General features: G+C 38.2%; 1 protein-coding gene across 2 annotated transcripts in view; it reads left to right on the forward strand.

Moving 5' to 3' along the window:
- PIK3C3 (phosphatidylinositol 3-kinase catalytic subunit type 3) overlaps nt 1-13,108 on the forward strand; it is a 119,269-nt gene that overhangs the window by 12,102 nt on the left and 94,059 nt on the right. For both annotated transcript variants that reach the window (XM_045187699.3, XM_024580679.4), the window contains exon 4: nt 4,434-4,563. In XM_045187699.3, coding sequence (XP_045043634.1) covers nt 4,434-4,563 — 130 coding nt within the window. The remainder of the gene's footprint in view (nt 1-4,433; nt 4,564-13,108) is intronic.

Raw genomic sequence — 13,108 nt, forward strand, 5'->3', positions numbered from 1 at the left:
ACAGGTCTTTTACCTCCTTGGTTAGGTTTATTCCTAGGTACTTTATTTTTCTTGTTGCTATATCAAATGGAATTTTTTTCCTGATTTCTGTTTCTGCAGTTTCGTTGCTGGTGTACAGGAATGCCTTTGATTTCTGGGTATTGACTCTGTATCCAGCTGTTTTGCCAAATTCATTTATTAGGTCAAGTAGTTTTTTGGAGGAGTCTATAGGGTTTTCCATGTACACTATCATGTCATCTGCAAACAGTGACAGTTTCATTTCCTCCTTGACAAGTTCTTAAAAAGTACATGAAGTCAGTAGTAAGCCATCTATGTGTGAGAATCGTCTGGTAAGCTCACTAAAAAAGCGCCTTTCCGCATTCTCACTACTCATTAAGTCTCTGGTGGGGGTGTAAGAATCAGCATTTTTAAGAAGCATCCCAAGTGATTCTGTGAGAGGTGGCCTGTGGACCATATTTTGAGAAACACTGCATTAACCTTTTCACAGTAGTCTATTTATATGACTTTTGCATACCGTTCTTTCCAGAGTTTCTTCCTTTACTCCGTCCTCTGGCACCCACTTTATTTACATTTATGTGTATTTCCCAGTAAAAGAATAATTTCTTTACCTTCCATCCAGACATGCTGGAAATGTGCCTGAAACGTAGATCGGAGTATTTGCTCTACTTGACAAAGTAATTAAAGCCCCGAGATTTCCATAAAGGTAGTGAGAGTTAAATTTCAGTTAGGTTTTTTTTGGTATCAAATAAATTAAGACTTAGAATCTTGGAGAGATTCTGTTTTCTCTTAACTGGGAAGATAGCTGATGCTGTCCCTCCGTCTCCCGAACACATCAGATGTTACATAGAAATGAAACACAGCGCAGAGCCGCACTGACTCTGAAATCACCTCCTGGAGAGCAAGGTTCCTCAATACGAGTCACTGATTTACCACTTCCAGAATTCCTGCATCTCTCTCTACTAAATACGCACACTCTTACTCACTTGGTATTTTTATTTAAATCAGCCCACCTTTTTTTCCTTCCACTTAGTCAAAAGCAAAAATTTATATTCAGCTGTACATGGAAAACAAGTATTATTTAACATTGGCAGGTAATGCTAAATACAATGAAAATAACTGTTACTAATGTTACTAAATATTAGAAATTAAAGCAAAAAATTCTAATGAAATACAAATGATAGTAAACCTGTTTGCTTTGCAAATATGTACAAATACCTACAAAAACGCCCTTTACTTAGAATGGTTCTGTTTGTGCCTAGTTAAATATAAGGGGAGATTCAGCTTACTGTCACTTAAGGTTTTACATCAGCGTTTTCTTTTACCTGTTGAACTCCTACGTGGTAGTAGGGCATTCGGCCAGGTGGACGTTAGACTTTTCAGAGAGCTGGATGGGTGGGGAAGGGGTGCAAAACACCTAGGGCCCTTTCTCCTGTTCCCTCAAGGCTGACACTTACACTGACCTGCACCTCAGAAAAAGGAATTCGAAGAAAACTTATAAAATTAAAATAACTCCTTTTTCTTTCTATGTTCTGGGTTTCTATGTTCTCTCTGAGTTTCAAAGGAGACAAGCCCAGGAATTCCCTAGAGTGATACTGGACTTCCTGTGCAGCTTTGAATTGGCCAGGAGTTCCAGGTGCTACAGCAGAGTGCAAACATCGCCTTGTACTGCCGCACAGCTGCCTCTCTGCGTAGTGCCGCTGACATCCAGGGAGAGAAACCAGCATGGGCCTTCTGAGTGGCCTCAGCCGGAAGCCTGTGCGGTTTTCTTCCACCTTCCATTAAAAATCATGCCATGTACTTCCATATCCTCATGACTTAGGGAAACAGTAGTTTCCTCAAATGTTTCTTAAGCAATGAAATAACACCAGGTGCTACCCAGTTGTTCCCTAAATAGTTCTGGTATAGACTTAGAAGGTTTTAAATAGTGGTCCTCAAAGCATCTAATAGTTGAATTATAGTATTGGGAATCTTGTGACTATCAGCTCTTGCTATTTGCAAGTATCTGTTTTTTATACTTGAGTCAGTGTGAAGCAGTACTTCTTGAAGAATAGTGTAATTAATAATTGAAAGACCGTATCTGTTAGGATATGGCTAGAATTAACTAATGGTTCTCATTTTGAAAGTCTAGCTTGTGAGATTTCTAAGTAGGTAAGGAATGGATTGATCATTAGATTGAATTGGCAAAGAACCATAGGCAAGCTGCAGATTTCTCCTGCAGATGTCTTTTCCAAATGTGAATTCTGAAGTCAGGGCAGTTGCTGCTGTAGTGGCTTGGCACTGGGAGCTGGAGCAGCAGCAGCAGCTGTTGCTGGGGCCTCTGCAGGCATCTGAAGGAGGGCCTGCTGTGCAGTTTCTTTTGTCTTGCCTGCTTGGCTTAATTTCCCAAGTGGACATGATGCTCTTGAGCATCTTCTGGCTTGCCACCTGGAGGCTATGTAACTCTACAAAGTTTCCATTAGTGTCAAAAAAGTAATATGTTTACTTGATCATTTGAGTCACTTGCTATCACCCCTGCCCTCCATGTCCCCTATCCTTAAATCTTCTCTCCAGATCCATCCCAAGGTGCCTAAATCGTTTAGTAAACTGACTTCCTGCCAAATGTACTTATTTTTGATTTAGTTAAGTTGAGCCAGCCAAAGTAGTCACTGGAGTGTAGGGAGGTGGAGAAAAGAAAGGGAGACCTTCTAAGGTTTCTGAAGGTAAATTTAAGGATATTCATTTAAAGTGATGTTACCTCACTGTACCCAGTTTCTTAGAGACTAAGCAGGTCTGCCTGATGTTGAAATGTATCTCATTTGAAAGGGAAAGAAAATGAACTTTATGAAAGGCTTGTGTATGTGCTTTTTTGTGATGCAGCTTTTATTTTTGATCTTGAACATGGCAAGTACTAAGAATTTTGGTTCTTCACAGTCAGTCAGTGCATTTGTATTGGGCTTACAAGTAAAGCTTTTGCAGATGTGGTTGCTGCGTATTACCTGTTTATTGCCCACCTTAGAGACTTTGCAACAGATAACGGTCTTTAATCTTATTGTGCTCGTGAGCTTCTAACCATCCTTTATAGTTCCCAAACTAAATGTTTATGGCTTCATTACTTTGCATAATGTTCAGTGAAAATCCTCTTTGTTACTCCAGGAAAATCTATGAAGAAATTTTCCATTAGTCAGAACATGATAATAATAATTTTAAAGATTCATGTAAAACTTTTACAGTTAAGTGCAATGTTTTTAAAGATTGGAAAAATGTGTCTGTATACACACACATATATATATATGCAACATATACCTTATTTTTAAAAACATTGAATGTCGGTGTGCAGAGTGCTTTGGACTTGCCTATTCTTTGGCCCCTTGCTCTTTCAGCTTTGGGGGATACTATTTGAGTAGACTTTCTGTTGTCTGAATGGTTTTGTTGAAAAAAAACAACACTGAAACAGGGAGGACACACTAACAGAAGACTTTATCTTCAACCCCCTCTGTAAAACAAGACAAAGAGACTTGGCAGTAGTGTATCTAAAAAAGGAGAACGGTCAGAAGTTCCTTTATGAGTTTGTTAAGCTTATATTCTAGGTCTTCTTGTGGTGTTTCGAAGGAAACGTGACAATCAAAGGCCATTAAGTGTTCCACTTTAACTAGGATCGCCAAGCTCAGCTAGAATTTCTCACTGTATGTTTTGTAGACGTGGGGATTTTTCCTTGTATGGATCCGCTATTTTGTCTCCCATTAGACACTGCTCTTACAGAAAAGAAAACAGGAAAAGAGTCAACCTGTCCCTAGTGAAAGCGGTAATAGTCAGCATTTATTGAATACCTATTTTGTGGCAGTTAATACTGTAAGTACTTCCTGTGCTGATTTATTTATTTTCCTAACAGTCCTGTGAGATACAGGTACTCTTTACAATCACACTTTATAGAGGAGGAAGCTGAGGCACAGAGAAGTGAAGCGACTTACCCGAGATGACGTAGGTAGTGGATGGCACAACTGGGATTCGGACCCCAACAGTTTGACGGTACAGCTTATTATGCTGACTCATCACCTAAAGCAGACAGTTACATGATTATTTAAATTTTGTTTCAGTCATTGTAAATAAGGCATTTTTTCATTGGTCAGGAATCTGGTCTCTACTACTTCTCAGATCTCCACTGAAGTGTCGAAGGGTGTGTGGTCCATTATTGATCCTTCTGTTTGTCCAGTCTGCCCTTAGAATCTCTGTGACAGTGCTGACTGCTTGGAGGAGGAGAGAATGGCATGTGAAAAACAGTGTTTTACATGGATTTAAGGTGCTTAGTTAATTGCTTTACAACCCACCGGAGGTTTAAAGCTTGGCAAAAGAGACACTATTTCCTAGTGTGGGATTCTCTCTGTTTAGAAATCTAAAATTTCCTATAATGAACTGCATTAATTTACTTCTACCCTGAACTTTCTCTTTTTGCCCAGCATGTTTCGCCAAGGGATGCATGATTTGAAAGTCTGGCCTAATGTAGAAGCAGATGGATCCGAACCCACAAAAACTCCTGGCAGAACGAGCAGCACTGTCTCAGAAGATCAGATGAGCCGCCTTGCCAAGGTAAGAAGAAACCGTTGGAACAGGCGGAAAGCTCTGGATGGTGTCTGTTGTAGTACAAATTAACATTACGAGTTCTGTCATGTTACTTTTTAACTTAGATTTAATTTTTAATAGTTTTACTGAAATATTTACATATCATGAAACTCACTCTTGGAAAGTGTACAGTACGTTGAGTTTTAGTAGATTCACAGAGTTGTACCATCATCACCACTATTTAATTTTAGAACATTTTCATAAAAAATGTAACCGTGTACCCGTTAGCAGTCATTCCCTATTCCCTCCTCCCTCCAGCCATGGGCAATTACTAATCTATTTTCTATCTTCGTGAACTTTCCCATTCTGGATATTTCCTGGAAATGGAATCATATATTACGTGGCCTTTTGTGTCTGTAATCCCATCAGATTTGAAAATGTGGAGCTTTTGGTGATATTTTCAAGATGACCACCAACCGTTTTTGTGACATAGTCTTAAAAGATGCCAAGCATTACATGCTAGAGATTCTTAACGTTTGGAAGCGAAGATTCCGTATACTGTTAGTTTAATCCAGTTTTGTGAGTAAACTCAGTTACTACCTTTTTCCTTCAAAATTGTTTTAACGAAGTGTTTTCATTTAGAAATACAAAAGCTAAGCTCAAATCTGTGTTTAAATCAGAATATAGCTTATTTTATCAAAATCTTTTCACAAAGTGTTATGCTAAATAGATGCTTTTATAATTCTTAAAAGACTTTCTTTTCATTCTTAACTGTAATTTTTCTTTGCAATCTTATTAGTATAGATGACCCTTTCATGTCTGGAGAAAGTTTTGATGCCAAGAATTTTGCAGCTTGTTGCCTCAACCCTGTATATGGAGTAAATATTAATTATAGAGAATAAGTACTTGCATTGGCTAAGCTTTGTGCCTCAACGTAAAGTTTTTGCTGTCAAGTCCATTCTGGTCTTTTTGTATAGTTCTGGTATGGAAAATGATGTCATGGCTTTCTAACCAAATTACTATTACCACCATCCTCCTCCATAATTAAATAAATGAAATGTGATTCTCAATTCAGCTGCTTATTCTAAGATTTTATTTACATTCTTACATGGGATGCAGGAAGGTTCTCAAACGTTCATATGTCTGCCTACTTTTTAAGGGTTTATCTGAGTGATGAACTTTCCTTTAATCTACTCTGTGGCTTTTGTAAATCTTGAATAGTTAATAGTAATTTTGTAGCATGTGTTGAAGAAGCAAACACTCACACTGCTTTGTTGAGAACAGCATTATGATTCATATTATGGTTAAAATACTAAGTTTGAGAAGGAATGGACAGAGTGAAGAAATACAGAGCTGTATAGCTGTATGGTGTATCCACTTTGCTTCTCATTAAACGAATTATTTAGGGTTCTGTTCATATGTTTTTAATTTTTTCCCAATTATTTTTGATGGAAGATTCAAAAATAATTTTTATAACAACTGACTTTGACCTTTTTCAAATAGCAATATATACAGCATTGGAATTGTTTGAACTGGACTTCTAGCATCCTAATGTAGCAAAGTGTCATAGCTTAAATTTCTCATTTTCACCTTTTGAATTTTATAGTTGGAAAAAAGATGTGACTTGATAATGATCAGCTTTCAGTGACTGAAGAATAACCCTTCCAAAGTCGTGCGGTCCATTAGTTATTTGTTTGGTTATCAGTGCACATTTGCAACTCTGGAAACCATGACTGAACAAGCTACGAGAGCTGTTAGGGAGAGGCCTTCTCAACATTCTTGTTACTTAGTAACTATCATCAGCAGCAATCTACATTTTTTATACTTGAGAGTATGGCAAGTTGGGCCCTCCTTTCTCAAGGGATGGTTATTAAAATTTATGTGCTGTCTGTATTGCCCAGAGTGGTTAGCGGTTTTCAAGTCAGTCTTTATGCATTGGTTTCTAAATTTTTTAGATAGGAATAAAAATTAATGAGAATATGCATCTTACAGTCTTTATGATGCTAACTGGAGGTGAGCTTTTTTCAAGGGTCTTTGTCCCTAAAAGAATTATGCTTTTTACTTGAGTGGAGACTTCAGAGCTTGCTATACTGTGACAGCTTGCATTTCTGTTAACTCAGGTTCCCCAGAAATTAAATGGAAACTGTTAAAACCAGTATTTACATTTCTTAAGGGGGAAAATGCATCATGTTTGCAGCATTGTTGAAGTAAGCGCTCCTTCTTTGGAGGAAGCTTTTTATTTCTTGGCACTTTGGGCTAATTTGTCTCATTCTTCTCTAAGCAACAGTTGGTCATGTTCTTCGAGTTTCCAAAGCATGATATCCCCACTGCTGTTGAAGAAGGGTGGGTTTTAAAGTGATGCCTTAGGTTTGATGAAATTGGGGGCTCGGACACTTGGGAGCCCCGTACAGTGGGAAGAGCACTGTAGTATGAGTCAGAGGTTTGCTATCCTGCTGACTCAGGAGAAATCGTTTCTGAGCCTGTAAAGCCAGAAATTCAGAATGAATGATTTCTGAGGCTCTGTGTAGCTGTTCATATCCTGTGATTCTAAAAGCATTGAAATAGCAGATAATTGGGATTATTTATCTACCTGGATTTTATAGTCATCAGTAGTAGAAAATGAACATGTGGTCGTGAGTTTGCATTTGTGAATGTGTTGTGTTCATGTCACTTTTTTCCTTCAGTGAACATGCCTGCAGCAAAGTGTTACTCAGGGCCTGTGTAATGTGAGTGCCCCGGCTGCACTCCCAGATTTTGTTGTTGTTGTTGTTGTTGTTGCTGGATCAGTGCCTGCTTCTTCACTTAAGTTTTTCCGGCTGGATTCCTGAGCCAGATTCCTGAGCCTGTTTCCCGTGCCTTGTGCCAGAGAAGGTGCACTTTGGTATTTGTCATGGTCGTAATTTCTACACTTACCAGAAAGAGGGTGTATTTTCCTGTTTGCTATGTTCTGAACTTAAAATTACTCATTTTGCTTAAAACTGTGCCAGAATAGCTCTCTTTTTCCCTCCATCCCTGTCACTCACCTTTCGTCCCCTTACCTCCCATGTTTCTGGTTCCACATTAAAAGGTTTGTTCAGTTAGATTACCATATTTTTTGGACTATAAGACACACGTCTCCCCCCAAATTTGGGGGGGAAATGGGGGTGCGTCTTATAGTCCCAATGTAGCTTACATTTATATTGGTGAAATATTATGTTATTTATGTTATTAAATATTTGACCACGTTTTTTGCTTCAAAAATTTTTTTCCTATTTTCCTCCTCTAAAGCCTAGGAGCGTCTTACAGTCTGAAAAATACAGTGCCATTTTTTTCTGCAAAATATTTGAAAATTGTTTTTGCTATAACATACTTTTAAAAATGGGAAAGAATGTGTATGTTCATGGTTGCATTTTCACATAACAGAAACAGAAATTTTCAACATAAAACTCATATTTTTCACACTCCCTTTTTAAGAAAAGAAAAGCATATTCAAAAAGATAAGGTTTATGTGGTTAGAAGGGAATAGTTTATTTTTTGTTTCACTTCGATTTTCCAGCCAGTGAACTTACTATGATTGTTTCTAATTGTTGAGAAGGCAGTTGGCTTAAGCATAAAAAAGTATACATAAATCTTAATAATAGGACAGCATAGTTACCATGTATTGTACCCATGAGCCAAAATAAATAGCAGAGTGACAATTTTCAGACTGCAGTGTTAGAAAGTTTATTCAGTTATAGAACTACTGAAGTCTTGGCCGCCTGGGGATACTGGGACAAGAGGACTGTAAAATGAAGATGAACTGTTTAAATGGCCTTTAAAAAGATGGTGCTAGGTAATTATTAAACAAACAACCTTAAACCCAAGCTGGATTAAATATTCTTATTCTGATTTATTGCTCAGCTAAGAAAGTATAATTATAACTGCAATATGACTAACTGAAGTTTAAAAACCTTATTTCTAGGTTTAACATTTAAAAAAAATCAAGTCCTTTTAGAATAATTTTGGTGGAATTAACCTCTAGTGATTTGACATCATTTTGCAAACGTGTAGTTTTCCTTTGAGGAAAAATGAGTGTGAAAAAAGGAAACAAAATTGAATAGTCTTCAGTTTAGTTATTTTATGTAATTGGATTTCTTAGACTTAGTAGGGAACAGGAAGAAGTGTATGTATGAAAATACACTCTTTCCCCCCAATCTTCCTCATTCTCTTGTCCATCTCTAAATTTCTAAATTAATTTTTAGAATTTTTAGTGATACAGTATTTTCTCTGTTTGAATTGATCTGTGAAAATAATCAAAGGACAGGCTTCTGGGGCATTTATTACACTTTCATTGTCCGTGACCCAGCCTTTTAATGAGTGTAGCCTTGAGCACACTTGCCCATTGTTCCCATCTGCTCTGTTTTTCAGCTTGTCATATTTTAAGAGTTTTATGACTAGGATGCATATCCACCTGGGGTTTTGGATGTGACTACCAAGCTTTAGTGTTTGATTTATATTTGATTCCATGCCTTTAGACATGAAAGGTTAGTACAAAAGCATGCTTCTGTACTGTCTCCTTTTCATTTTAGCATCTCTGCTTGATGCCTTTGGAACGTGCCTTAGTTTCTGTCAATTTGATTAAGTGGTGGCAAAGAGAGTATAACGACTAGATGAAAAATGTTCTGTGGTCTGAGTGACACAGATAGGTCAGGGAATGTTGCGCAGTGTGTGGGTGCTGGTACAGTGAAGCGGTGGTACCATGCGATGTTCTAGACTGAGCCTCAAATTGCCTGCATGGGGTCACTGTGGTTCAGGGAGCAGGCCTCAGACTGAGAGCAGTAGGAACTAGATTCTTCTACTTCGTCCAAGAATAACTGTTATCTTGAGAATAGGTTCATGTCAGTCAATTCAAAGGGTTATTTATAATACAGAGCTGTACTGTTTAAGATAATAGTCACAAATCACATGTGGCAATTTAAGTTTCAGTTAATTAAAATTAAATAAAATTCAGAATTTTATGTTAACATAATTATTTTGCCATAATCACATTTCAGGTGCTCAATACCCGTATGTGCCTTGCAGCTACTTGTTGAGCAGTGCAGATACGGAATATTTCCATTGCTCCTGAGAGCTCAGTTAGGTAACACTGGTCTAGAGTGCTCGCTGACTAGTTTGTAACAGATGAGTTACCATTGTATTGCCTTCTGGTAATCACAACACTTGTGTCCGCTATGCAGAGCACCGTTTTCCAAGGTACCTTGGAAATTCAGGAGATTGTTGATTTCTTAGTGAGCCATCAAGGCCCTAGAAAGTTATGTGAGATATGTCTCTCATTTTGAGGGAAATCTTAAAAGAAAAGGACTCTCTCTTTTTTTTTTTTTTTTTTTTTATTGTTATTCAATTACAGTTGTATGCCTTTTCTCCCCGTCCCTCCACCCCACCCCAACTGAACCCATCTCCCTCCCCCCTCTCCACCCTCCCCCTTGGTTTTGTCCATGTGTCCTTTATAGTAGTTCCTGTAATCCCCTCTACCCACTGTCCCCGCCCCCACCCCCCACCCCCGCCCTGGTTATTGTTAGATTGTTCTTAACTTCAATGACTCTTGTTATATTTTGTTTGCTTTTTCCTTCTATTGCTTATGTTCCAGTTAAAGGTGAGATCATATGGTATTTGTCCCTCACTTCCTGGCTTATTTCACTTAGCATAATGCTCTCCAGTTTCATCCATGCTGTTGCAAAGGGTATAAGCTCCTTCTTTCTCTCTGCTGCGTAGAATTCCATTGTGTAAATATACCATAGTTTTTGGATCCACTCGTTTGCTGATGGGCACTTCGGTTGCTTCCAGTATTTGGCTATTGTAAATTGTGCTGCTATGAACATTGGGGTGCACAGATTCTTTTGGATTGGTGTTTCAGTGTTCTTAGGGTATAATCCCAGCAGCGGAATTACTGGGTCAAAGGGCAGTTCCATTTTTAGTTTTCTGAGGAAATTCCATACTGTTTTCCACAGTGGCCTCACCAGTCTGCATTCCCACCAACAGTGCACGAGGGTTCCCTTTTCTCCACATCCTCTCCAACATTTGTTTGTGGATTTGTTTATGTTGGCCATTCTGACTGGTGTGAGATGATACCTCATTGTGGTTTTAATTTGCATCTCTCTGATGGCTAGTGATGCTGAGCATCTTTTCATATGTCTCTGGGCCCTCTGTATGTCTTCCTTGGAGAAGTGTCTGTTCAAGTCTTTTGCCCATTTTTTAATTGGGTTGTTTGTCTTCCTGGCGTGGAGTCGTGTGAGTTCTTTATATATTTTGGAGATCAGGCCCTTGTCTGAGGTATCATTGGCAAATATGTTTTCCCATACTGTTGGTTCTCTTTGTAATTTGGTGCTGTTTTCTTTAGCCCTGCAGAAGCTTTTTATTTTGATGAGGTCCCATTTGTTTATTCTTTCCTTTATGTCCCTTGCTTTAGGGGATGTGTCTGTGAGGATGTTGCTGCGTGGAATGTCTGAGATTTTCCTGCCAATGTTTTCCTCAAGGACTTTTATGGTGTTACGGCTTATATTTAAGTCTTTTATCCATCTTGAGTTTATTTTCGTGTATGGTGTAAGTTGGTGATCGAGTTTCATTTTTTTGCACGTAGCTGTCCAGATCTCCCAACACCATCTGTTGAAGAGGCTGTTTTTGCTCCATTTTATGCTCCTGCCTCCTTTGTCAAATATTAATTGATCGTATAGACTTGAGTTTATTTCTGGGCTCTCTATTCTGTTCCATTGGTCTATGTGCCTGTTTTTATGCCAGTACCAGGCTGTTTTGATTACAGTGGCCTTGTAATACAGTTTGATATCAGGTATTGTGATCCCTCCTGCTTTGTTCTTCTTTCTCAAAATTGCTGCTGCTATTCGAGGTCGTTTATGGTTCCATATGAATTTCTGCAATGTTTGTTCTATGTCTGTGAAATATGTCATGGGTACTCTAATAGGGATTGCATTGAATCTATAAATTGCTTTGGGTAGTATGGCCATTTTGATGATGTTTATTCTTCCAATCCATGAGCATGATACATGCTTCCATTTGTTTGTATCTTCCTTAATTTCTTTCTTCAGTGTTGTGTAGTTTTCTGAGTACAGGTCTTTTACCTCCTTGGTTAGGTTTATTCCTAGGTACTTTATTTTTCTTGTTGCTATATCGAATGGGATTTTTTTCCTGATTTCTGTTTCTGCAGTTTCGTTGTTGGTGTACAGGAATGCCTTTGATTTCTGGGTATTGACTCTGTATCCAGCTATTTTGCCAAATTCATTTATTAGGTCGAGTAGTTTTTGAGTGGAGTCTATAGGGTTTTCCATGTACACTATCATGTCGTCTGCAAACAGTGACAGTTTCATTTCCTCCTTTCCAATTTGGATGCCTTTTATTGCTTTTTCTTGTCTGATTGCTGTGGCTAGGACTTCCAATACTATGTTGAATAGGAGTGGTGAGAGAGGGCATCCTTGTCTAGTTCCTGATCTTAGTGGGAAAGCTCTAAGTTTTTGTCCATTGAGTGTGATGTTGGCTGTAGGTCTCTCATATATGGCCTTAATTATGTTGAGGACTGCTCCCTTTATTCCCACTTTGCTGAGTGTTTTTATCAGAAATGGATGCTGTATCTTATCGAACGCTTTTTCCGCATCTATTGATATGATCATGTGATTTTTGTCTTTGCTGTTGTTGATGTGATGTATTATGTTTATTGATTTGCGAATATTGTACCATCCTTGCATCCCTGGGATGAATCCCACTTGGTCATGGTGGATGATCTTTTTAATATATTGCTGGATGCGGTTTGCTAATATTTTGTTGAGAATTTTAGCGTCTATGTTCATCAGCGATATTGGCCTGAAGTTTTCTTTCTTCATTGTGTCTTTATCTGGTTTTGGGATTAGGATGATGTTGGCTTCATAGAAAGAGTTTGGGAGTCTTCCATCAGTTTGGATTTTTTCGAATAGTCTGTGAAGGATAGGGGTTAGTTCTTCTTTAAATGCTTTGTAGAAATCTCCTGTGAAACCATCTGGTCCAGGGCTTTTGTGTGATGGGAGTTTCTTGATGACTGCTTCAATTTCTTTTGCTGATATTGGTCTGTTCAGGTTTTCTGCTTCTTCTTCAGTCAGTTTTGGAAGATTATATTTTTCTAGAAATGTGTCCATTTCATCTAGGTTTTCAAATTTCTTAGCATACAGGTCTTCATAGTAATTTCTTACGATCCTTTGTATTTCTGTGGTATCAGTTGTAATCTCTCCACTTTCATTTCTAATTCTGTTTATTTGGATCCTCTCTCTTTTCTTCTTGATAAGCCTACTTAAAGGCTTGTCGATTTTGTTTATCTTTTCAAAGAACCAGCTTCTGGATTCATTGATCCTTACAATTGTGCTTTTAGTCTCTATGTCATTTAGTTCTGCTCTGATCTTGGTTATTTCCTTCCTTCTGCTTGCTCTGGGCTGTCTTTGTTGTTGTTCCTCCAGTTCTTGTAGGCATAGGGTTAGGTTGTTTGTTTGAACTGTTTCTAACTTCTTAAGGTAGGCCTGTATTGCTATGAACTTCCCTCTCAGGACTGCCTTTGCTGTGTCCCATAGGTTTTGGGTTG

This window comes from Desmodus rotundus, chromosome 10 (genome assembly GCF_022682495.2).
Source record: "Desmodus rotundus isolate HL8 chromosome 10, HLdesRot8A.1, whole genome shotgun sequence".
NCBI lineage: Eukaryota > Metazoa > Chordata > Mammalia > Chiroptera > Phyllostomidae > Desmodus > Desmodus rotundus.